Source organism: Talpa europaea (assembly GCF_964194135.1).
Source record: "Talpa europaea genome assembly, chromosome: 7".
Classification (NCBI taxonomy): Eukaryota; Metazoa; Chordata; class Mammalia; order Eulipotyphla; family Talpidae; genus Talpa; species Talpa europaea.
The window spans coordinates 44431783-44458915 of record NC_140074.1 but is presented as its reverse complement, the minus strand read 5'-3'; the positions used below and the strand labels follow the sequence as shown (position 1 = coordinate 44458915).

The 27133-nt window shown below is 32.9% G+C and overlaps 1 protein-coding gene across 1 annotated transcript in view; it reads right to left on the bottom strand.

The window, feature by feature from the left end:
* VPS13A (vacuolar protein sorting 13 homolog A) overlaps positions 1-27133 on the bottom strand; it is a gene marked incomplete at its 3' end in the record, with an annotated part of 180645 nt that overhangs the window by 127138 nt on the left and 26374 nt on the right. Inside the window, exons 7-19 of the mRNA XM_084236962.1 lie at positions 26570-26629; positions 24914-24973; positions 24328-24408; positions 23882-23939; positions 17770-17897; positions 17191-17297; positions 16270-16441; positions 14636-14698; positions 14043-14172; positions 13022-13119; positions 12607-12743; positions 8312-8501; positions 8109-8223 (exon numbers count right to left, since the gene is read on the bottom strand). Coding sequence (XP_084093088.1) covers positions 8109-8223; positions 8312-8501; positions 12607-12743; positions 13022-13119; positions 14043-14172; positions 14636-14698; positions 16270-16441; positions 17191-17297; positions 17770-17897; positions 23882-23939; positions 24328-24408; positions 24914-24973; positions 26570-26629 — 1399 coding nt within the window. The remainder of the gene's footprint in view (positions 1-8108; positions 8224-8311; positions 8502-12606; positions 12744-13021; positions 13120-14042; positions 14173-14635; positions 14699-16269; positions 16442-17190; positions 17298-17769; positions 17898-23881; positions 23940-24327; positions 24409-24913; positions 24974-26569; positions 26630-27133) is intronic.

Below are 27133 nucleotides of genomic sequence, written 5' to 3'. Positions count from 1 at the left end.
TAACCTATAAACTCAACTTGGATAAAACTGCAGATATACAGACCTAAAACAAATTGTATGAAGCATTTATTCATAACAACAATATCATAATCTATATAATTCTTTCCAATTTATGAATTTAATATAGCTATATTTACCAACATTTGATATTACTCTAAGAAAAAATGTCTACTATTAAATCATCTTCAATAATGTAACCAGAAAAGTATTAACACTACTTTCTTAAAGAGATCTTTCTCTGACAACACTACAAAAACTAAATAGGAGCCCCCATTATTCATTTTGTTTCACAGCTTTTGGGAGTATTAGTTCATTTGTTTCCTTTATTAACTCCAAATTCACCCACGGACTGCTCTGTGAAAGTGGAGCTGAGTCCTTTAAATACTCATCCTTTGCAAACCACACTGAAGGAGATACATTACCCTAAGAGACACTGTAGGAGGAAAGGTTGCTCCCTGGTTTCAGGGTGCTCACTCAGCAATACCCAGCAGCAGAGTGGCTTTCCTCAAAATCAGGCTCATATCCGTGACAACAAATTTAAGCAGTTTTGCCAGTATGGCACTATAATGACTTTTCTGTCATTTAATGAGTTGGAGCCATACCTTCCATAACAAGGTATGGATCTCAATCTTGGGAGGAAAGGACTTCTTCCAGAAATTCTATGTCAGCCTTACAGTACTAGCAGCTCCTTACAGTTACTATACTGTTCAAAGTTACTTGTTGGAGTACTGAGCTAATCCCTCATTATCTGTTTAAATTACTGTATGGTTTCTCTCTCTTGATTGGATCCAAACAGTATTTGTCCCAACTTTTAAGCAGATAGATTTGTTTATTTTCATACATCTTTGCTAATTTTTGGCTAGTATTTGATTTCTCCCCTCAGGTGTAGTTCCCATGCTTCTCCCACCACCACAGCACCTGTGAGCCATCTCTACTGTCCCTTGTGCTCTTCCCACCCATTTCTACCCCTTGTGCTCTTTCCCCTTCCCTACTGTAAATGTGCCTCACATTGAACTATGTCTGTCCTCGCCATAAAAATAATAAGATCCATTAATAGATAGGAACACCAACTTTTTGATCACCTAGTACTACCCAACATAAATCAGGTTTTTGATAAATACTTAAATGAGTGAATAACAGCACTTAAAGAAAACTAATGACTATTATCCTATCTGAGAACCCTATCCTTAAAAAGAATTTTAATAAATGACTACATTTGACAAAATAAGTTTTTGTGTTTTACAAATTGATGCCCCTAAACTTTCCCTAAAGAAAACTTCAAAACAGATCTGAAAACTCTGACTTCCTAGAAAAGATGAAGAAAATACAAGAAAGAAAAATTAGATTATAAAGGAGATAATAGGGTAATGTAGAAAAATAAAAAGGAAAGTAAGAACCAAAAACAGGTAAGAGCTAAATTGTTGTAGAAATAAATTCTGGCCTTTTACCCAGGCAGAGGAAGAACAAGCGGTACTTCAGGAATGGTGAGGTCAGGAGAAGCTTTTTTGCATAATGTCCTAGACCTGGATAACCCTGTAAGGTCTGAGCACCGGTTTAATGACCAAGGATTCCTTTTATACACAACTGTCTCCATATCTGTTACACTGATAGCATCGTATTTCAACCATTTGTGGCAAAGTCCCCAGACAAGGGGGGCAAGGCAAGGGAGGAAAGATGCAGGCATTCGGGGATGGCCTTGGAGAGACAGACCAACTGGCTGGCTGCCCGACCTTGTAGATAAGAGTGCTCAGGTTCTGGCCATGAATCTTGAAAGGGAAGGAGCTATAAGTAAGCAAACTTATTAATTATGCCTGCATTGGAATGTTCATTGCACCTGGGCTAGAAGTTCTGCTGGAATCTTTATTATATTCATTTGCTCAATAATATATTTTTGCTTCAAAATAACAGATGACTCTCTTCCCAAATAGGTAAATTTTAACTTTTTGGGGAAATATTAAATACATTAATGATTTTTAATTAAATTTTAAAATAGCTTCCTATTTTTTCATGACAGCACTTTTTATTCTAAATCATATAAATGACACCTGTGTTAAGAAGAAAACAGATTAGACTTCGAATTATAAAGCTTGTTATCTCTAGAAGGTAAAATACTTCTACTTTCTGAAATATTCTCATAAAAACATTTAGACTTTTTATATTGTGGATATTTACTATTTTGATAGTATTTACAATAAAAAAAATTTTTTTTAAAAATCTTAGGGGACAAAGTTCCTAAATCTGAATGCTTATTGTGGTTCTCCAAGACAATATATTTATACTTAACCATATATAAGTCAGGAAGAATCATTACCAGGAAAAGGTTGATATGCTTATCAATTCTGAGTATGTAACATACAAAAACACAAAATTTGAGCTATAAATGGAATTTGAGATTTTAACAGAGTGGAGGAGTAAATGTAAACCCCACAGCTCTGAGAGCTAGGGCAATTTCTACAATCTAATATAAAACATACTCATGTATAAAATGAGGGAAGTGAGTAAAAACCACAGAATAAAGATACGCATGTTGAATATTATGATGCATACCATTCTCTGAAAAAGGAAAATGAACAATGCTTTCAAGATACATGATATAAAACACAGAGATGATATAGCTTAACCAAGGGCATAAACTAGATTTTTTTTAATTTTTATTTTATATATTTTTACATCATTTTTCATTTTTGTACAATGTATGCATTTTCATCTTGGTTATCATCCCTGTAAAATTCCCACCCCCCCTTGTTTTGAAACTACTCTCTTCACCCCACCCCCTCTCTGTAGTGTGTCTCTGGTTTATAATTGCTTGTTGATTTTGATTTTTACTTTATTATAACTAGCCTTTTTCCTGAACCCTTATTTAGGTTTTCTAAACAACTGCTATGAGTGAGACCATCCAGCATTTTTCTTTTTCTTTCTGGCTTATTTTGCTGAGCATGATCCCTTCCAGCTCCATCCATGTTGCTGCAAATGGCATGAGTTTATCTTTTTTGATAGCTGAGTAATATTCCACTGTGTATATGTACCACATCCTCTTGATCCAGTCATCTGTTTTTGAGCATTTGGGTTGTTTCAATAGCTTAGCTATTGTAAATAGTGATGCTATAAACACAGGGGTGCAGGTGTCCTTTTGAATTAATGTTTTTGTGTCCTTTGGGTAAATACCTAGGAGTGGGATTGCTATCATATGGAAGCTCCATTTTTTAGCTAGATATTTCTTGATAGCCTTATCAAAACATAACTTGCTTGGCTAAAATGCTTTCTCATTACATAAGAAACAAAGGAGAATGACGAGTAATACAACTGACTTTTACCAACAAAGATAAAGTGAACATAATAGAAATTATTGGGAAAAAGTGACAATTTCATGTTAGATATTGTGATAGCCAAAATGAAACAAATTCTGCCTTCTATAAGAGGTGTATTCCAGGCTCAACAAAAATTGAATTCTAAAACCAAAACTTTAGCAATAAAATTGGAAATGATTCCAATGCAAATTTCAGCCAAGAATTAAAAAGTCAAAAGTAGTTTTTATAGTGGCCTTTGTAATAATCTGATTTTAAGGACACATTTTCAAAGACAAATATGAAAGCTGGGTAAATCTGTAAGAATATAAGTAAGATTAAATGCTTAGCGTATACTGAGAAAAATACTGCTTTGAAGGGAAATTTTAGTTATAGTCAGAGCAGAAGACCCTTATTATAAAAGCAGCAACGCATATTTTGTAGTGTATTAATAAATAAACGATTTAAAAGTAGAATAGCTTAGTTCCTGTCTTTTACCCATCTTGTCTATCAAAGATTAATTCAAACTAGAATTAGCAGGACATGTAAGAGAACTTAAAACTCTATCTGATCAGATCTTTATATAAGAGAGTACCTAGAGTCCAGCATATGACATCCCAAATACCTAAGATGGTGATATTAATCAATATTGGTGCTTTTCTAATTCTAATTCTAAAGAAATCACTGAGAAATACAGTCTCAGAAGAGAAAAAACTGAACAAATGTTATTTTCTTGAGAACAGTATCTATTTTTAACTAATCAGATGAATGCAGATTTTGAGAAAATTTTAATACATGCAAATTAATGCAGAAATAGGAGGTAAGTATTGATCACTAGAAGCTAGCAAATTTCATAAGAAAAAGGCATTCTAAAGTCACCAAATTTGTTTCATTCTGGGTTTTTTGTTTTTTTTTTTTTTTCATTTTTCTAAACACAATTGATAAATTGAGGCTCTATTACAGGCATAGTATAAAATTATTCAGAAATATACTTAAAGCCTGCCTTTACATTCCTGAGGGAGATTTTGGAAATATAAATTAGATCAAGCACCTTTAAGCAGGTATCTATGAGTGGAATACAAAGCAGGTTTCATGAACAATAATGAGCATTTTCTTCAATTAGAGTATAGACAACGGACTGCTACACTTGTGGTTTTGTTGTTTCATTTTTATTTCGTAACATGCTGTTAAAGATATACTGAGATATTATATGCACTTGCCAGTACTTCAAATTATGGTAGTTTTTAAAGGTGCTTTTCATCCTTGTTATTTTAACCAATAAAATAAGGAAAACATATTGCTATCATAAATTTTAACTTTCAAAAATATTTTGAAACTGTTTTGGTAGTACTTATTTTCTTTGTAATCCTATACTTTTTTTATATATATACTTAAAACCATTATTTTGAGAAGAGACCTAGGCTTCTTCTTTGACCCAAACGTCAAAGATGTACACAACACTAAGATGGGATCCCTGAGCAGTCAAAGGTGAGCTGATAATGAATAGTACCACCTAGGAAATGATATCCATTTATCTAAAGCCTCAAAGATAAGACTCAAATACACAGAAATAGAAAATGGAGTGATCCAACAGGATGAATAATGTCGAACTTAAACTAGAACACTGAGATAGATTTTCAAATCCTGTGAATATGAAAGAGTAGGTAGTTATATCTACTCTTCCACAAAAAGTTACCAAAAAATGCTGGCTATAAAACAAAAGAGAACTATTAAAAAAAAAAAAACCTAATTAAAAGCATTGAGAGGAGGCAAGAGAGAATTTGTTAAGTCCAAAGCCTTCGAAATGAAGGAACAAGGAAACAGATTTAAGAGGAGCCTAGAAAACTTTTATCCTCAAATCATGTATGCACCTGGTAAATGTGGGAACTCCTTTTCATAACCTCACAGAGCACAGAAGACAAAGATGAGAAGCCTAAGGGAAATTCTCACAATTCTGGTATCCAAAAAACACACAAAGTAAGAATGACCCAGAAATTAAACCTTCCTCTACCCTAAAACCTATATACATGAGAATACAATGAAAGATTTTAAGGAAAATTGGCAGGAAAAGGTAGCATTCCTGTGCTTGTAACAACAATGCAGTACTCAAGTGGATTTGTAACACAAAATTTCCTTGCCATTCAAAATATCTCAAGTAACAATTTAGATAAATGATCCCATCAGCATGTCCCAGATACCTCGCAAAAGAAAATTAAATAAAATCTTGTTTAAATGAAAGCTCCACTCTCCTAGACTTTAAAGAATTCTCAAAGTATTTTTCCCAGAAAAATCACTAAGCACAAAAAGAAAGACATTACTGTGAATAAGAACAAGCATAAGCAAAAAGAGAAGAGAAAGAAAATTGTTAAGTCTTCATATAATGTGGAACTATCTAAAGAATTTTCTAGTAGGGCAGAACATAACTATACTTATGATGTTTAAAGAAACAAAACCATTAGTTTTAAACAGTATTAGTTTAAAGATATCATTGTAAACACAAAGATATCATTGTAAACTATAAAGAAACAAAGCACATTCTAAATATAACAAAACAAAATTCCTAAAGTGAAAAATATGCTCATGGAACTTAAACTCAATAGAGAATTAATAGCATATTAGACATAGTTGAAAAGGAAACTCAGTAAATCACAATATAAAATAGTAGAAACTGGGTCTTCCCCGTGGCGCAGCAGTTGAGTGCCACGCTGCGAAGCTGTCCGCAGCCTCTGCAGCGCCGGTCTGATTCCCCGCCGGCCAGGGAGAACCCCAAATGGCACAGCAGACTTCTCCTGTCTTGCCCACTGCTCCCCTCAGCAGTGTCTTCCGTCCATCTGCCTGTTCAGCTCCCTGCTCTAGCTCTGGTGAATTCTCTCACCCTCCCGCGCTTCTGACTGGTACCCAGTTCTTGTATAAAATAAATAAATAAATCTTTAAAAAAAAATAAAATAGTAGAAACTACACAGGATGTTAACACAGAGTATAAATAGATGGAAATAAAACAGTTTACCGAAGAATGAAAGATAAAGACTAAATACATTTTGTCAGAGTTCCAGAAGAATAAGAGAAAAAAATTTTCAAGAACTAAGGTTATAAATTTTCCAGATGGATTTTTCTAGAACTCATTAAATCTACAAATCCTCAGATTTATGTCTCACACAATGAACCTAAAAGTCCACAGTGGGGTACATCATACTGAAACTACAGAATATAAAAGATATAAAGAGCTTAAGTATAAAAGAAAAGGCACAGGTAAACTACCTAAAAGCAGCACGCACGGTGACACCTGAATTATCAGCATCAATAATGAAAGCCAAAAACAGCAGAATATGCACTGCAATGTACTTTGGGAAAAAAAACTGCCAACCTTTAATTCTGTATTTAAAATATTTTACCAAACTAAACAGAACAAAAAAATGTTTCAGATCAAAACAAAAAGTTTGCAATCAGCACACTTTCACTAAAGAAAACCTTTATAAATGAACTTCCAACAGAAAGGCAATAATCTCAGATAAAAGGTGTGAGGTGAAAACAGGAATAAAAAGTAATGAAAGTAGCTAATAAGTAGGCAATATGTTGACTACACACACAAAAAAAATCTTACGAAGTTAAAAACAGGAAAACAAAATTAACAATTATAGGTATAAATCAGGAGGATGGTAAATGAAGTTCAAGTGTTACAAATTCCTGGGAATGGCTGCAAGGTTAAGATTTTTTTCCATTAAATTTATATATTGATAAAAATGGATGCTGTAATTTTCCAGAGTAAAGAAAGAAATGTTTCAAATGGCAGAGTGTGGAAAGGGGGAAATGAGGAAAATAATGCTAGAGTTTATCCAGGGAAAGCAAGGAAAAAAAGGAAAAAAAATTGCAAATACAGATAGAAAAAAATCCTGTATGTTATTGGTGTGAAAACCTAAAAAATTAAAATACAGGGGAAAAGGAAAAAAATGAGAAAATATGCAAAAGAATGAAATTCTAGCCAAAAGAAACCTATACTATCCTTACTAACATCAGACCACAGATTTTCTTTTAAATACTATGAACTCCTAACAAATTAAAGCATTACTAAAAATAGAGTCAGTTTCATACAGATGGAAGATTTGGTTCACAGAAGATAAAATGACATCTATCAAAAAGTAAAAAAAAAGCTACATTTACACTGAAGTATTTTTCATGTATTTCTCAGATGTGATATACATGGTAATTGTGATTTAAAGTACATTTATAGATATAAAAAATACATGCTTTTCAAATATTTGGAAAATACATGTGGAATATTTTCTATTACCATATACTGGGTCAGAAAGCAAGACTCATCAGGTTACAAACCACTAAAATTATACAAATCATCCTTCTAGTCGTCTATACATTTAAAAAATTAATCTGTAACTTAAAATTTTGCACCTAAAAATCTCCAAGCACAAATGGCTTTAATATTAAATTATGCAAAACATTAAAGAAAGAAGTTGATCCCATTGTGCATAAATTATCCAAGAGAATAAAAAAGGGCACTCGTTTTCCGAGAGCAATATATTAAAATCTAGAACTTGTTACAAGAAAGGAAAATGACAGGTGAGGTTCTGTCATGAATAGAATGCTACAACGCCTAATGAAATTTTGTCAGTTAACCTCAATTCAGTTAATGGGTTGCACCTTTATGAGTATGAAAAATGGTAATTATTAATCTGAATTTTAATATAAAAGTTTCAGTGAAATTGTCTATAGTCTACAAATATGAAGTATAATTTACTAAAATCAGTTTAACATGACTAAAATTTTAGTGTAAGATATAGTAACACCAGCAATAGTAATACCAGCATTTACCTGTTGCTGTTTTATCACGAAATTCTTCAAGTTTTGTCAACGTTGCTGAGGTGAGCTGTATTAGATGTACGTCTTTTGGAGGTCTGAAGAATTCCACTATACCATTCACTGTTTTCTATTAAAACAAGTTATCATTAACATGAGGCACAAACTTAAAAGCAAATTGAAATACATTAAAACTTAGGAATTGAAAATAAGCTTACTGCATCATATATCATTTCTAAAGGCTCAGCTTCTATGATACACCTTTGAGAAATAATTTCATTTAATGGATTTATTTCAAATATAATTTGGAAGAGCGATGTAGAATCATCTAGTGAAGACAGGAGGCGAGGTTTTTTTGAATTATCTGGTAAGCCGGTAACATAAAATGAATCTATTTTAGTTTCAAATCTGCAGAAAAAAGGTCAAAGATTAGCAATCAGTACAATTTTAAAGTTTTTTTAATTGAAAATAAAAATTAGTAAAAATAATTTCACTTTGCATTTCCTATTACTCTATTCCAGTCACATAAATGAAAATATACAACTATTCAATCAATTTGACATAGATTATTTCACAAGGAGCTCTATTCACATGTTGGCTTCTAAATGGAAAAGCTATGATAGATTAGGGATTTACATTCCCAAACGATGGTGTTTGAAAGACATCATTCCATGATCACAATAAATAAAAATCTTAACAAACTGAAAAAATCAACAACTCTTCCTGGCATCTTAAGAGAGGGAAGAACATAGGGCAACCAATTGCACCCAAAACTGAAAAGAAAGACAAGTGAATGCAGAGAGTCTACCAGAGTAGACTCTCAAAAGTAAAGGATAAGGATACCAGTGTTGGAGTTGGAAAACTGGACTGTAATTGATGACTGGATGGAGACTCAGTGTGGAAAATTTAAAGTCAAAAACTCAAGGTGAATCAGACACAAAGGAGTCCCCACAATATTTGGAGATACACCCTAGGAATTTGACCAGATTCTCACAGTAAATAAGAAAAATCCCATCTTGCTTCAGGCAAGAGAAAAGGGGAACCATTTAAAAGTGTAACAGGACACTCATTCAGTTCTTAACAAGGCCTGTCCTCTGGAGAAAGTAGGCAACCAAACCTAACCTAATGAAATTATTATCAGAACCTAAGTGATCTACGAAATAGAAAAACCCAATTCCAGTCAGGTTTACCACTTCATAAGGAGAACGCTGGCCCATTCAAGCCATCCTGTTGCATTTAAGGGATGGGAAAAAACAGCCACTCTTGTGAAGTTCACTATCCAAAAGTACAAACTCACTAAAAGGACTCCAGAATGCTTCCCCTTCCCTCATATCTTACACTCAAATTACTGAAAAATAATACAGTAATTTCTTTTACTTGAAACACCATACTTATATATTAAGAAAAAAATAACATGGCATACCAAAAGGCAAAAAACAATTTGAAGAGAAAAGGAATCAGAACCAGACATAACAAGGTTGCTACAATTATATATCCAGGAATTTAAAATGACATTAACATGTTAAAGATTCTAATGAATAAAGCAGACAGCATACAAGAAAAGATGAACACTGTAAGCAGAGGGAGATGGAAAGAACCACAAAAACAAAAATTAAATGTTCAAAATAAAAAAATGCTGTCATAGAAATGAAGAATGACTCTAACAGGCTTATTGGGAGACTGGACACCACTGAGAAAATAAACTCCGAACTAGATGACATATCATTAGAATCATAAAAATACAGAAAACAGAAGACAGAAAAAAATAAAGGAAATATCCAAGCAACATGGTACAGCTACAACAGGTACAATATGTGTCTCATGAGGATGGCAGAAAAAGAGGGAAAGTAACAGAAGAAATATTTGAAGCAATGAAAGCAGAGAAATTTTTCCCAAATGAATGTTCTGACACTAAATTACAGAACCAGGAAGGAAGCTCAGAGTACACTAAGTAGAATAAATGCCAGAGAGAGAGAGTGAGAGAGACATATTTTAAAACTGCAGAAAATGAAACAAACAAAAAAAAACCTGAAAGCAGCTACAGGGGAAATATTTTACCTATATAGGAGCAAAGATAAGAGTTAAAAACTGACTTCTCAGGAACCGTGTAAACACAATGCCTAAGAGAAAAATTCATCAATATAGAATTCTATACACTGTGAAATTGTCCAGTAAAAGTGAAAAAAGAAAATAAACCTTCTCAAACAGAAACTGAGGGAATTTTTCTGCCAGTAGAAGTTCTTTAGAGGAGAAAATAATCTAAGCCAGAGGGCCTCCCCTGCTGGCGCAGGCAGTTAAGCGCAGCGCTGTGAAGCTATCCACAGCTTCTACAGCACGGTTCGATTCCCGGCCTGCCAGGGAGCAACCAACATGGCGCAGCAGACCTCTCCTGTCTCGCCTGCTGCTCCCTGCAGTAGTGTATTTCGTCAGTCTGCCTGTTCTGTTCCCTGCTCTGTCTCTGGTGAATTTTCTCACCCTCCTGCGCATCTCGGCTGTACCCTGGTTCTTGCATAAATAAATAAATAAATCTTAAAAAAAAAATCTAAGTCAGAAATCACATCTACATAAAGAAAAGCAGTGAAGAAGGGAAAAATGAAAACTTATTTCTGGTATGAACTGAGAGAATAGTATTTTAAAATAACAGTAACAGTGTATTTGATTATCTGCTTATAAAATTTATGTATATGCTTTTATATGTATATGTGTATTTGCGTATGTATGTGAAATGATTAACAGCAATGATACAAGAGAAAAGAGAAAGAAATTAGGATATTTTTGCTATTATTAGGGACTCATACTTCTCATGAAGTGGCAGAGTTTTATTTGAAAGTGATCATGGATCAGTTGTAAATGTATATGGAATGTAATTATTTAATGAGTATAAGATTTCACTTCATAGGTGATATAATGTTTTGACCATGTAAAGGTATTACATGTATAATAAGAATATTCTAAATACCAGTGAACTGTGCTCTCTAGAATGGTTAATTTTATATTATGTGAATTTCACAGTGATTTAAGAAAAATCACATTTAAAAAAGTCATTTGATTAGTAAATGCTACATTATATTTTTAAAAATCTCAAATCACTTTCTACTTAAAGACACTTAAACATAAAAGAAAACAAAACCAAAGCAATTAGCTCAAGGAAAATCAGAGAAAATAGGAAGCATTAGAGTAAGTTAATGAAACAAATAAAAAATACAGACAAGCCAAAACTGTTTCAAATACAAAAAAATTAAACTGAGAAATACATGAAATACTCAAATTACTAAAATTTGGAATGAAAGAGAACATTACCATCAAATTACTAAAACTGGTAACGAAAGAGAACATCACTATTAACCTCACAAAAAGAGGAAGGGAGTATATAAATACTATGAACATCTACATGCCAACAAACCGATAACTTAGATAAAATGGGAAAAGAATGTACAACCATGCAGTAGCTTTGGAAAAATGCTTTTGGCAATTATTCAAAAAAATTCACCTATAAAGTTATCATCTAAGATAACAATTCCATTCTTACTTATATACCCAATGAACATTTAAAATGTACTGTCCACATAATATAGTGTCCATGAATATTCATAGCAGTTTTATTCCAGTAGCCAAAAACTGGTACCAAAGCAAATAGCCATCATTTGGTGAATGGACAAACAAAAGATAGTATAATGCCACACAATGGAATATAATTAGGCAAAAATAAGCAACATACTAATTCATGCTTTACCACGGATGAATAGTGAAAGAAGCCAAACAGAAAAGGTCATAAATATTTTATATATACATATTTATCTTCTCTGAGTCCATTCATAATAATGTCCAAAACAGACAAATTCTTAGAAAGAGTAAATTGTTACCAGACACCGGGAAGAGGCAGGAATGGGGAGTGACTGCTAATGAGAAAAGGGTTCTTTTATGGGGTATTAAAATGTGGTGACTGTTGTAAAACTCTGAAATATACTAACATGAATTTGGTGAACATAGTGTGACAAATTGACACTTTAATTCAATTAAATTGGAAGAATGTATAGTGATTATGATAGTTTTTTTTTTTTTTAACAAAGATAAACTAATGATGTTCCCACATAAAAATGAATTTTTTTTTGGAATTTTTTAAAAATTTTTTGTTTTTTAAACAATATTTGCTTTCCCCCACCCCCTCAGGTTGAGTCCCCATAGAATTTCCTTCCCCAAGGCACCCGTGCACCATCACCACAGTCTCCTGTTCTCCTCCCTCCCTCCCTCTGATCCCTCTCCCTCCTCCCCTGCAGAAAACTCAAATTTTTAATGCTGTTTTAGTGTGATGTGACTGCTGACATTTTTGTCTAACACTTTGTGTGTGTAAGTTTCCTTACCATGCAGTTTTCCATTAAATATGTATTATTATACTAGTTGTAAAATGTATTAATGGAAAAAAAAAAACCAAGTTCCTTAAAATACAAAAATACACTTTCTAAAATACTATAAAATTATAAATCTGACTTGTAGAAATAAAGAAAATACTCACTTAATTGCTTGTGCTCCTGGTCTTTGTACAATCCAAGTGCTAAATTCTTCTACTACAATATCTAACAGCTCACGTTTTTCTTCTCTTAGAACAATAGACATACTTTTCAAGTGCACAAAAAACTTCATAGCTTCAAACTAAAGTATATTCAGAAGAACAAAATGAATATATATAAATGTAACAATACTCTTATTCATAGTTTTTCCTCCCTCTATGCCAGAAAATACTTTAAAAACAACACTTTAAATAATTGCCATGCAACAGTAAAAGGTAGGGGGCAAGTTTTATCACTACCGTGGAAATTAAATACAGTATTTACAACCCAGGAAAAAAATCACAGAACAAGTCTAATAGCACATTATTTTTGAGGTGATACCAAACAAACTCAAAGGTGTATGGCAAGAAAACATCTTACTGTTTTTGGCAAGGTTGGATCCACTGCAGTTTCACTATAGCCAATTGCTTCATAGAGTAAACTCTTTTCTTCAGATGTCAAAATGTCTTCAAGTGAAGCTTGAATTTAGAAAATAAAGTTTGGATGATAACAAGATAAAACCAAATCATAACTTCAATGCCTTTAACAAATCAAATGTAAATTATTTTATACTACTTTAAAAAAAATATTTATTTATGCATACAAGAACTGAGGTGTAAGCCAGAAGTGTGGGGGTCGGAGAGGGGGATTAGAAGATTCACCAGAGAGAGTAGGAGCAGAACAGGCAGATCTACGGAAATATACTGCTGAGGGGAGCAATGGGCGAGGCAGGGGAGGTCTGCTGCACCATATGGGTTTCTCCCTAGCTGGCTGGGATTGAACTCGTGCTGCAGTGGCTGTCAATAGCTTGATAGTGCTGTCTTTAACCCCTGCACCACCAGGGAGGCCCTTATACTACTTTTAAGAAATTGTAATCACTTAATGTTTGATAGCAATTTAAGAATTAGTCTCCAAAAATATAAATTGTTAATATTTAAATTTAGATATTTTTTATTGAGCAAGCACTCAGAAAATGATTAACTATTAGACAACAGCATTGGGCTAGGCAATATACTGAGCATACAGTGCTGGTAGTTATTATTCCTCCCATTTTACAAATGATGATACTGCTGGACTTACATCTAAAAGTCACTAATCCTCCAAAACTATAATCTTAAGCATCCGATTAGGAAATAAAAGCTTCCCAAGAAATAATGTCAACAAAAATTTATAACACATTATATATCCTTTTGGAATTTATATTTATCTATTATTGTGTTATATGCATTTATTAAATCCTCTGGAGATGAAAGTTCTTTTGCACACATAAGATTAAAATTTTATATTATTTTTGACATATATTTGAATTAGAAAAAATTTTCTGCAATACTTTTCAGATCTGATGATTTTTTATATTGCCATATCCTGATGATTAATTGTACTACTATAAAAATGGACATACTTCCAGATTCAGTATCAGGTAGTCCTTTACTTTTTGGTTCTGACCAATTCCACAGCCAGTGAAACCATCCTTTATCATCCTCTGCCTCTTCTGTTCCTTCTTTGTAAATCTTGTGTCCAGCTTTCTTTACCTGAAATGAGTAAATTTTCAATCTAAAAAACAGAAGCATATTTCCAAAACTTATCTAATTAAGTGAAAAAATATACCCAATAAACACAGTGACAACAGTACATAATAATTTTAATATTAGCCAACATAAAAATTTAGCATTTCAAGGTAGTTAGTACCAGTATTTCAGGTGATGATAATCACAAAAAAAAAAAAAAAAAAAAAATCAAGTTTTTCCTCTTTATATGAACTCTGAGTAGCTGGTAAGCCTAAATATTTAGAATTCTTTTTTTCATGAAACCTAGATGTGGCAAATGGATGTGGCCAAAGATTGTCTAATTTTCTTATAAGACAACAAAATAAATCTGAGCCCCTTTTGTAGCAAACAGATTATTACTGCACAATGCTAATCACAGCACAGCATCTGTCAAACTTATGTGGAATGTACATGTATTTTTACTAATTTAAAGATATTCTGGAATTACCTCAACTTCTGCTTGTTGTCTTGCTATAGTTATATTAAATACATCCAGGGATTTTTCCAGCTCCTAAAAAATATAAACAAAAATTTGTTAACATGTCATAAACAATTTGAATATATAATCTCTCAAATTGCTGCACTAAAGAAAAGATATAAGAAACAGAAAATAGAACATACATCAACAAAATATGCCTGTTAAATTCTGAAAAATAATGTTTGTACACATGTGAGCTAGGCAACGTGTACCTAGCAGTGATGAAGTAACTTTTTAAAGAAATAAAACATTACATGCATGAATTACAAGCCTACAGGATTTATAGATACATATACAAGATACTAAACATGCAGTGTTTGAAATGATTTTTGTGTTTTAATTACAGTTAAATACACTAGTGACACTTCAAACTAAAATACAATATAAATTCCTCACATTATGTGCACTCTTCATATGTCATCATTAAGACAGTCCAATGTAGATCTAGATGAACTTAAAATCTGCTTTTAAACTTCACACTATTGAAAGTACGCTTGATTCTTGAAATAAATTGAGATAAGATAAATCTTCCATTATATCTATATACTGTTTCCATAACTACTTTTGAGACTTCTGTGCTCAAATCGCCATTTCCCCAAAAGAGAAGCAACCATAACCTACTAGTATTTAGAAAACAATTTAACTCGGGTTTATACTGTCAGAGGATTCAGGTTAAGATCTAAAACCAAGTAAACAATCTGTAACCACTCCAAAAGACCACTAAATACAAACTTCCTAATAGCCTAGGTCTTCTGAAATGTCTCCTACCACAAAAATAAAAATAAAACTCAACCATTAGAGGGGCTTCCTAATTGGAAATTAGCCTGGACAGTGTGAGCAGTTATTACAAAGGTTATTTCCCTTTGTCTCCCTAAGCTATGCCTTCATCCATTTGTAAAATACTGACTTCTAGAGTATACCGTAATGCTAAAAGATAAAACTAATATTTATAGAATCACAAGACAGATGAACTCAAAATAGAGTTACTAGTAAAGACTAGGTATGTGAGAAGAATTAAGAGAAAAGGATCTCTGTATGGGCAGAAAAATAGTGAAGTTCCCGTAAGAGATGGAACTTAAGTAGAACTTGGTGCATTAGTAAAGTAGGCTAGGCAGAGCTGAGGAAAAGCAGATGCAATACATGTGCACAGATTTGTCTATCAGCATAAGAATCATACATACAGAAGACAAGGAATATGATTAATGCACACCTAAATGGTGACACAGGGGAAAAGGCAGTGGTGACACAACCTAACAGCTTGAAACTACACAAAGAAGACTGAAATCAATGTAGCAAATGTATCTCAGGTTTTTGAATCTAAAAATGTCATAATATGGGGCTTCAAATTATTATATACATGAACTCAAATCTCTCCAGATTGAGAAGTTTCAAATCCCAAAAGCTCACATGTGAATATCACCAGAACACTGACCATCCAGCTGAAGTTAAGAACAGAAATACAAAAACAGTCAGTCAAAAAATAGTCAAAATTAGAACAAATGGCACCAAAAGAAAAAAAAAATAGAATAAGTAGGAATTGTTAATCACTAAAAAAAAAGCAAGAGTTATAATAGCACAAAATACTAGTTTTTAAAAATACTAACCTCAGAAGTATGGAGAAGTTCAACAGATGGCTTCTTAGTTGTTAGTTTTTGTTTGTACAGTTCTTTATATTGCTTCATTTTTTGCCTATGTGCATTAATATGCTCCCATGACCACATTCGTAAGCGGGGGACAACAATTACTTCAAGGATACCAGATATAGCATAAGCCCACCTAATTAAAAAAAAAAAAAAACCCACAAAACTATATACTTAGCAGTGTCAAACCAACAGTATGAAATATACTTGATATTATTTTTAATTCCAAAAACATATTTACTATAATTGTCTATGAAATGGTATATTATGTGAGCAAATGCTTTTTCAACAGTCCTATCTATATTAATGATACATTATTTTATTGTTCTTAATAGAAAATAGATCAAAATCATTGATTCTTGCAATAACATAGCTCAACAGAAAAACCTTATCAGAGTATAAATTGCCAAACAGTACTTTAGTCTCCTGAATATTAATAGTCATAGAGTTGTAGAGATTAGATAAGAGCTTAGTAACTAGAATAACAAAACTTGTGAATATAAAAAGGCATTATGTTTTATAGACACCCAAAACGTTTTTAGGTTTTAGAATGTAAGTTTGGTAATGTAAGTTTAATGTGTCCAATATAGAAGTTTGAAAATTTTTCAAAGAACATAGCTGGACAATATTCATATACTTTTTAAATAATTCCAAAAATACAGTAAATTAATGGCATTCTAGTATTAGTAGTTGTTAATTCCATTATAAAGAATCCTACAAGTCAACTAACATAATGAGTATGAATGCAACATAAGTTTCTAACCACAAATCAAACTACATTTTGTAGCAGTCCTTAAAAAGAGTATCTTAAAAAATTACTCAAGTCAAGAAATTTCTTTTTGTTCTGCATTTTTTAAATCTTAAAAAAAAAAAAAGACATTTTACCATTCTCTGGCATGGTAGTGAAGAGGTACATCAGGTCTATATTTTCTATATGGCAAATTCTGTGTCATCATCTCAACTGATTCAAGAAGCTCCATAACACTGAAATACTGAAGAATGAGAAAATTAAGGCTCTTAAGTGTTTGATTTTTTTTCACCAATTGTTGAAGATAAAAGCTAAATTATTAACATTTTTAAGGAAGCATTACCATATAATATTGTGAATTTTTATTTAAAGACTTATTTATTTGTGCATATACGAGCTGGGGTGCAAGCTAGAGGTGCAGGGGGTGAGAGAATTCACCAGAGACAGAGTGGGGTGCAGAACAGGTGGACTGACTGAAATACACTGCTGAGGGGAGCAGCCAGCAAGACAGGAGAGGTCTGCTGCCATGTGGGTAGTTCCCTGGCTGGGGATGGAACACATGCTGCAGAGGCTGCAGATAGCTTCACAGTACTGCGCTTAACCCCGTGTGCCACCAGGGAGGCCCAACATAGTGAATTTTTGAAGAATATTTAAAGTCTTAGTTCTGCTTTTATCAAACTATAACTCACATTTTAAATTTTCAATGAAAAACTCACCTGTAGTTTATTAAATTGAATTGATATGTCATGTAATTCAACTTCCAGGTTTATCTTGGGGGCAGTAAAGTCAAAATCTGATCCGCGATTCATCTGAAGTTTGGCATTAGCAGATATGGGATGAAATACTGGAAAATAATCCAAATTTTAAAATATTGAGTTATATTTCAAGAATATCAAAGTACTGAAGAGATCAAACTGAAAATACTGATTTTCATTTCCTGAAAATTCTTTCAACAGGTCCTATATTTCTACAATGTTGTAATTTGGTCAAATGAACTATCAATTTATTAGTGGAGGAGATTCTTCCATCTTTTCCCTACCTATAATTCACATTGTCTTAGAGGAACAGAGACTAATTGAACGTCCTGTCAGAACACCAATATAACCCTTAAAAGTAGGTACATTAAAAAAAAAAAAAGTTCAGGCCAGCACCAGTGGAGGTCCGGCAAAGACAAGAACCCCTGGTAGCAGCAAGCAGACAGTCCAGGGAGCAGAGCAGGAAGTAGAGGCAGCACCAGTGGAGACTCTGGAAGGCAGATACCTCAAATGCAAGAAATGGGGGAGAAAAACAAACACTATAAAGCAGCAACAGGAGTTATCAGGGGAATACTACACCACACAAAGAACAAATCTCCAGAACCCAATCACAAAAATGTGGAACATCTATTCTTATCAGATACAAGAGTTCAAAATTTCTGTGATAAAGAAATGAATGTACTGAGAAATAAAATCAACAGAAGATTGAACCTTTAAATAAGAAAATAATAGAGATGCTTGACATAGAAAAATTAATACAAGAGATGAAAAATTCTGGATAAAGTTATGGAACTGGATAGACCAAATGGAAGATCAATTAGTGACCTTGAAGATGTGAATGCACAAAGAATGTGGATAGAAGAAAGAGTAAAAAACACTTTGAGAATAAACCTTTCCATTAGGAAAGGTAAATAAAAATAGGTATCCAAGAGGCATGAGAGAGAGAGAGAGATAGAGAGAGAAGGAACAGAGTACGAATTTAAAGAAATAGCACAGAAAAACTTTCCAAACCTGGAGAAGCAATTAAATATACGAATTCAGGAAGATAAAAGAACACAGTACCTAAGCAAAATGAGACCTACAGACAGACACATAGTAGTGAAAATTTCTAGAATTTAAGACAAAAGAATAATTTTAAAGCTGGCAAAGAAGAAGGAGCAGATAACACATAAAGGAACTCCTATCAGGGTTTCATTGGACTTCTCTGAGGAAACACTATGGGCAAGGTGACAATGGAATGTGATCAGAATTCTTAAGGTAAAAACTGCAGGAAAGAAAATTCTAACCTGCAAAGCATTCTACTTCAGGTATGAGGAAGAAACTAAGGCCTTTTCAGACAAAGAGAAACTGAAAGTTTTCAAACACTGACCTTCCTCCAAGAAATAGTGAAAGGAACTCTTGTATATAGGTCAAAGAGAGGGACGTAAACAAATAACTGAAGAAAACAGATGCAGCACAAAATTAAGGACAAAATGGCAGTAATAGGCTTTTATATATTAATAATTATAAATGGACTGAACTCACATATTAAGAGACACAAAGTATCAGATTGGTTAGGAAATAGAATACAACTTTCTGCTGTCTCCAGAAAATGTACCTCAGCTCCAAAGATAAACACAAACTCATTAACACAGACTCAGAGTAAGAGGATGGGAAATAATCCTACAAGCAAATGGAACCCAAAGGAACACAGGAACAGCCATACTTACATAAAATGAAATGGACTGCCAGTTTAAAAAGGTAACAAGAGACAAGGATAAACACTATGTAATAACTAAAGAAATAATATATTAAGAAGACAGAACTCTCATCATTTTATACTCACCAAAGGAGCATCAAAATATATTAGGCAATTACTATCAATTCTGAAAATACATGTCGAAAAAAACACATTTATGGTTGGAGATTTCAACACCTCACTCTCACCAATGAGCAGGTAACTAGACAGAAAATAAACAGTGACACAGTGGTCTTAAACAAAGACTTAGAGAATATGGACTAACAGACACTTACAGGGCACCCCCAAAAAACTGAATATAAATTCTTATGTGGACACAGAACATTCTTCAATATTAGCCACATGTTGGGCCACAAGACAAGTATCAACAAATTCATAAAGACTAAAATCATACCAGGCATCTTCTCTGACTTTAAGGTATCAAGCCACAAATGAACAACAAAAAAGCAAGATGTAGAAACACCACCACACTACCGTGAGACTACTCACATAAGTGCCCCAAAACAGAAGAGTGTATCAAGATGTCTGTGTGTGTGTGTGGGGGGGGGGGGACTGGAATGTTAATTGGTAGTCAAAAAGATAAACACATGCCATGTGTTGCAACATGGATGGAAATGGAAGGGATTATGCTAAGTGAAGTCGGAGGAGAGATAAATACCAGATGGTATCACATATGTATGGAATATAGAGAAACCAAATCAGAAAAAGTATAAAACCTATCAGAAAAAGTACAAAATGGTACTAATATTTGAAAAATAAAATTATTCCTCTTCCCCAACTGTACGTGAAATATAAGAAAATACCAACCACTATTGTAATCATCTATCAATTCCTGAAGTGTACCCTCTTCTGTCAGATTTTTGCTCCTAGAAACTCTAAACTGTGAGTGATTTCACTATCTTTCCAAAACCATGGCCTCTCAGCTCCTGAATTCCTCCATCTTACTTACCTCCTAGACTAGACTATCATACCAATGACTGCCCCTCATTAAACTCTGTCTCAAGCATCCAACTCTTCTACCACTACCAACGCTCTATCTACTATCCCAATACCAACTTCTAAGTACAATGAGACCCACACATCATTGATTCTCTAACTTTGCTCTTTCACTTCTACTTCTTGTCCTCAGTTCTCTCCTTACCCTGTTGAAATTCCATGACCAGTAATTGAAATCATTCCCTTAGTTTCACCCTTAATTCCTTTGTCATCCTTATTTTGTCAGTATTCACTGGGTTAAAAACCCTAACTCTGGAAACCCACTCTCTATTCCACTCCTATCAATATATGTAAGCAGCTGAATGTGTCATACATCTCCTGTCTTTAAAGTTGCTGAGCAATCACACAACATTCTTTTAGTCCAAGGACAGACCAAATCCATACTACAGGTCTGGATTTGTACAACTCAGTCTACTAAAAATGGAGCTACCATATGACCCAGCAATTCCACTCCTTGGGATCTACCCAAAGGACACAAAAACATTAATTCAAATGGATATCCTCACCCCTATATTTATTGCAGCACTGTTTATAATAGGTAAGATATGGAAACAACCCAAATGCCCAAAAATAGATGACTGGATCAAAAAGATGTGGTACATATGCACAATGGAATATTATTCAGCAAAAAAAAAAAAGAGAGTGAGAGAGGGATAATCTAATGTCATTCGCAGCAACATGGATGAAGCTACAAGAGATTAAGCTCAGTGAAATAAGTCAAAAGGAAAAAGAAAAAAAATATTGGATCGTTTCAATTAGAGGAGGAATATAGGGGAACAAAATGAGGATCAGGGAAAAAATAACAACAATCTAAGAAAAACACTTCAAAACTAAACAAAAATGATCAGACAACTATAAAATAGAGATACTCTGTAGGGAAGGGGAGAGGGATCAAAACAAGGATTTGAAGAGCACAAGAGATTAAGGTGATGGTGCACAGGTGAATTGGTGATGGTAATTTTATAGGGACTACACCTGATGTAAAATATATACAAAAAAAGAAATTAGTTTAAAAATAAAAAAATAATAATAAAGTTGCTGAGCAATCACACAATATTCTTTTAGTCCAAGGACAGACAAAATCATACCACAGGTCTGTATTTGTACAAGCAGTAAACTAGGAATGATTTTTACATTTTTAAAGAGTTGGAAACAGAAAAAATATATATGATAGACTATATAGGGCCTACAAAATGTATATACTTAATTTATAACGTGGACCTTTGCCAAAAAAAAAAAAAATGGAACCCTTTACTCTAACCCTCTAATTTTAGTATTCATTAGACTCATCAAGAAGTTCTGTTAAAACAGATTGCTAAGCTTCACTCTCAGAGGTTCTGATTCTGCATGTCTGCACCCTAGAATTTGTATTTTTACCAAGTTTCCAAGTGGCAGTGATATTGCTAGTCTGAACCACACTTTGAAAATACTCCTTTCTAAGTTAATTCATTCTTCTCTTTCCCCTAAATGATTATGATAGTCTCTGCTCCCTCAAAAACACCTCAGAGTTAAAATTAAAAAAAAAAAAACCCAGAAGAGAAATTCCATAAACTTCTATCACCATCTCTATTTCTCAACCAATATTAGCACTCTCCTAACAGAAATCTGTACTGTAAATGAATAGACCAGACTCCTATCTGTGGCAAAGCATTCTACTTGTGCACTACATCCCACCTCCTTTCACCCATCCCAATCCAGAAATTATTCCTTCTCTCTCTTGCTTCATTGCTTCATTTAATTATCATTCTACTGGATCACTCCCATCTTAGCCAATAAAACAAGCTATTCTCTCTCCAAAAAAAAAAAAAAAAAAAAAAACCAAAATACTAAAAGAAACACCCTTTCCCATAGGTTACCAATAATCAATTTATTGCCTAGGAGTTCCAAACTCCCCCTGTATTGTCTGCTCTAAAAATTCATTTTCAGTCTTTTAAATCACTTTTTGTCAGCTGTGTAATGTCAATCTTTCTCAGTAGAGGACCAGAAAAACACTGCAGGAAAAAGAGATAATGCCTCCTGGTTCTAACATGCTCATTCAACAGGTTCCAACTCCAGCATAGCTTCTCTGACACCCAACTCCTACTGGGTGGCTTCTACAGAAGGGGGCTTCTCCAATGTCTTATCTCCTGCATCCTGAAGAATATCTTCAGCATCAGCCTCCAGTGGTGCACAGTAACTAGCAGCAATCAGTAACTAGCAAATTCCTCCAGAACCCTGCTATGGTAGTTTTGTAGTGGAGTGTCTCCATGAAGCAATTTTCCATGAGGTTCTCTAAAAGGTTCATAAGGGTGAATTCCAGCAATTTTTACTGGTATGGCACTACAGAGATTTTCCTGCCAATCCGTGAGCCAACACCCAGATCTAGATTCCAATGCCAAAAGAATAATACCTTCTTTGGCCATTCCATCTTGGCCCTCGGATAAGGGCTAGTCATTCTCTCTACAATTGCTATATTGTTTAGAGTTCATTTTTATTAGCCAATCCCTTATAGTTAATAATTATATGAAATGTTCTCCCTTCAAATTAGGTATGCTTTCTCTCTACTCATGGAACCCTGACTGACACAGCGAATCATCAATAAAAAAATATGATAGACATTCATCTGTCATAGTATTTCTTCCGAGGGGGGGAAATCAAGAAAACAAAACCAATTAAAAACTATGAAAATAGTATTTCAAAAGGAGCCAAGAATCATCACTTCAAGAAATTAATGAAGAACAATCTCAGAGGAAGAATACAGAAAAAGATCACTGAAGCCAAGAAAAATATTTCATGAAGAATATTCTATTGTTAAAGACATCAGGCAACCAAATCCAAGAACAAAGTTATCTACAACCAAATATTTATTAAGTACCTTCAGGGTAGAATAAACCATACTCCTTTTCTCTATATATTTTGTAACTCATTTCTAATTATAATAGTACCACATATTTATTTCATGAAATTAAAAATCAGAAGGTAGAAAAACTATTTTAAATGCACTTTATATTTAAAAACAGTAATATTACACTATAGACAGCAGCAGGTAGTCTTATTAGCTAGTATTATTAAATTTTATTTGCCATTTAAAAATGTCTCTAAAAAACACTGTAATTGCTATTGAATACTCCTTAGAAATTTATCATTTTATTAATATCCTCTTATTATTTTTCTCTTAGTTTTGAAATACAGCCAAATGTTCCCATTTAATGCATGATACAGAAAAGATAAGTATTTTGATTGTACATATACATCAAGAATATAATTATGAGCAAATTAAAATGTCATAGCAATATCAATAATGTTAATTGAAAATTTGTACTGGTTAATTGCACTTTTTAGTCTATGAAATGTACTTACCAAAATCATACCCTTCTGGAACAATGCCTTTATAGACAATACCATTCTTCAAGCTGTCCTATTATAAGACAAATTGCTTTTATTTGTATTCATACCAGTATTCCTTTATCCATACAATCCTATCACATGCAAATGAAAAATGTTTAAAAAGCAATTTAGGAAGATAAATTAAACAGGAGGAATTATCTGTGGAAAATATTAAAGTCTTAGACAATACCTCATTAAACTATTAGTATAAAAAACTCTAGGAACTATTAAGATATATACTTATGTTTAAACATGCTTGTGTACAAGCATAAATTTATTCATCTATTTCTGTAAATTCTGCTGAAGGAGTTGACTAGAAAAAAGCCCCATGACTACAGTATGCTAGATAAATGAAAAATAAAATGCTATGTGAAATATACCTAAATGTATATATACATGCATCAAAAAAATTCACTTACCAGTGACTCTTCATAATCATCAAGATAGAACATCTGCGATTTCACATTCCAATAGGCAAAAAGGTTATCCAATCGAATTAACTGAAAATAAATAAAGCTTATTATGGTTTCATTTTCAATGAAGGATCTTAAATATACACTATTTTCAGAAGTTTTAAATAACTGAGTGATTTAACAGTTAAGCAAATAAACACAATTCACAAAAATCCTTAATTTTGTTGACCCTTCAAAAACACTGGATTAAATGTACCAGCCCCCACATGGTAGAAATCCTGTATATAACTTTTGACTCCAAAAATTTAACTAACAGCCTACTGCTGACTAACATCCCTACTGACAGCATAGTCAATTAACAAATATTTTGTAAATTATATTTATTGTACACTACAGTCTTACAGTTAGTAGGCTAGAGAAAAGAAAATGTTATTACAAAAATCATAAGAAAAAAACATATTTAACATATTTATTCAAACAAATTTTATAAGTGGACTTGTGGCAGTTCAGATCTACGGTATCTGCAGGTAAAACTTATTAACATTTGCCTCTCTAAAAGTCTCTGTCACATCCATAAGTTATTATACTTTACCTTATGAAATAATTTCTCAGTGTCATCATGAAAAGATGGAACCCAATATGCGTCAGTTGTCTGAAAAAAGGAAAAAGCAGTAAAAATTTCTTGTACATGTGAAATGGCAGAGTAATTAATTGCATCAATCATGCCCTAGACAACCTCCCATGAAAATATCCTGGAAAACATATCCTTCAAAGAATATTAACTGATCACAAGAAAGTCTGCTTTCAAGGAGCTTATTGAAAAAGGAAATAACAGTAACAACAAAAAGGTAAATGCTTCCATAAGGGTTAAACCCACAGTACTCTATGAGAACATGTTAGGAAGCTCAAATTCTCAGGGGTATGATAAAGTGAGAGTGATATGACCTGTGAATAGAAATTATATACTCTAAGGTCAGCAGGAGTAGGAAGATATGCAAATACATGACATGTTCAGGGAACTGAAGTATGAAGAAGTCCAGTATGGCTGGTTAACATAATCCAAAACAAAGAAAGGTGAAACCAGATAGGTTACTTGGAATCAGATTACAAAGGGATTAGAAGCTATTTTAAGAGAAAGGGGTAGATTTCAAAAAGAAACTGAGAAGACTGGGATGATTTTTCAGAAACGTGGCCTTTTTTAATAAAGAACTGAATTAAAACAGCAGTTCTCAAATTTTAGCATGTATTAGGATCACCTGGAGGGATTTAAAACATATGGACCCCAACCTGAGTTTCTAACTGAGTAAATCTGGGTTGAGGGACAAATTTCCATGGACCTCCAAAGGTTAATGGTCCACTTGTTACCAATGATCTTCAAATTGACAAATCTAATGGCTAGTTCTCCATCCTTATTTTTCTGCCTAACAGCAGCATCTCACAGTTTACCCTACCGACTTTATTAAGTAACTTTTCATGTGGCTTTTTCTTTTTTGCTCACAGTGGATCTAAGTTTTAAAAAGATATAGATGGAAAGCCAATAGATAAATAAAGCAGATAATGAATTTACAATAATTAAACTGAATGAACTGAATTACATGTAGCAACAGACAAATGTCAAATACACTGAAGAGAAAGAAGGAACTTATAGAAGAACTATACAAAATGTATACATTTTTAATGAATGTATTATATAAGTATAAAAGCTTGGGCTATTTATCTCTGGAGTAGAAGGGAAGGTTGGAAGTAGAGAACAAAAGGGATTTAAATTTTATCCACAGCAGCTCATGCAAAAAGTTTTTAGAAGTTAATCCGAATGATTAACACAACAATTACTCAATTTGGATCAAGCAAATGTTTCATAATCCTCTATGTCCCTAAACTTTTAAAACGTCTCAAGAAAGTATGTCACAAGACTAATAATTGTAGTGTAGAAATTAGTGATTTCTTTATACTTTTCATGACATCAAATTTCTGAAATATTACTTTAGAAATGTATTAAAGTTTTATTAAAAAGCACTGAATATCATAATTAGCAAACAATCATAGGTCATTAATATTTTAAATTAAATTTTACTATCAGCCACTTTTGAAATGTGAAACTCCCCTCAATTCGAACCCATCTATGCATGATCTGTACTAATTCTGTAGACACCTATTTTTGAAGCAGGCATACACAAATAGTAAAGAGTAGTCTGATCAACTATGTTGCACAATTAAATATAGTTAAATTTCTTTTTAAACAAAGTACCTGCAAGCTGAGATTTTGAAGGGAGATACCAAATGACAACGGGTTGTCTCGATTTGTTATCTATGAAGGAAAAAAAAGATTTTAGGTAGTTGGACATAATTCATTGTAAAGAAAAATTTCATTTTCTGGAGAGTATGCGATTTCAAACATTCTACTACTTTCGGAAACCAATTTTATTCCTATATTATTTCTAATATGAATCAAAATATTAAATATCAATGTATCAGTATTGTATAATATTACATACTACTATATCTCCATGTTTTCCAGTTTTAAAGAGTTTATTAAAAAAGTAGTGGACCTTCACAATACTATAAAGGAAATAATTATGAGTTTTAGAAAATTAATTATCTATTTGAGGCCAAATAATTAGTTAAGTCTAGTTTCATTGATTCTTAGAACAGTGCTATCCCAAGAGTTAAATATAATATAACCTAAAATATTTTAAAAACAACTACTAAATTCATAACCTCCACCAATCAAAAGTGATTATAAGGCATGTTCCTTCATTAACTGATTTTGAAAACTTGAGGAAAGTGTAACCAAAGCATTAAAAAATATAAA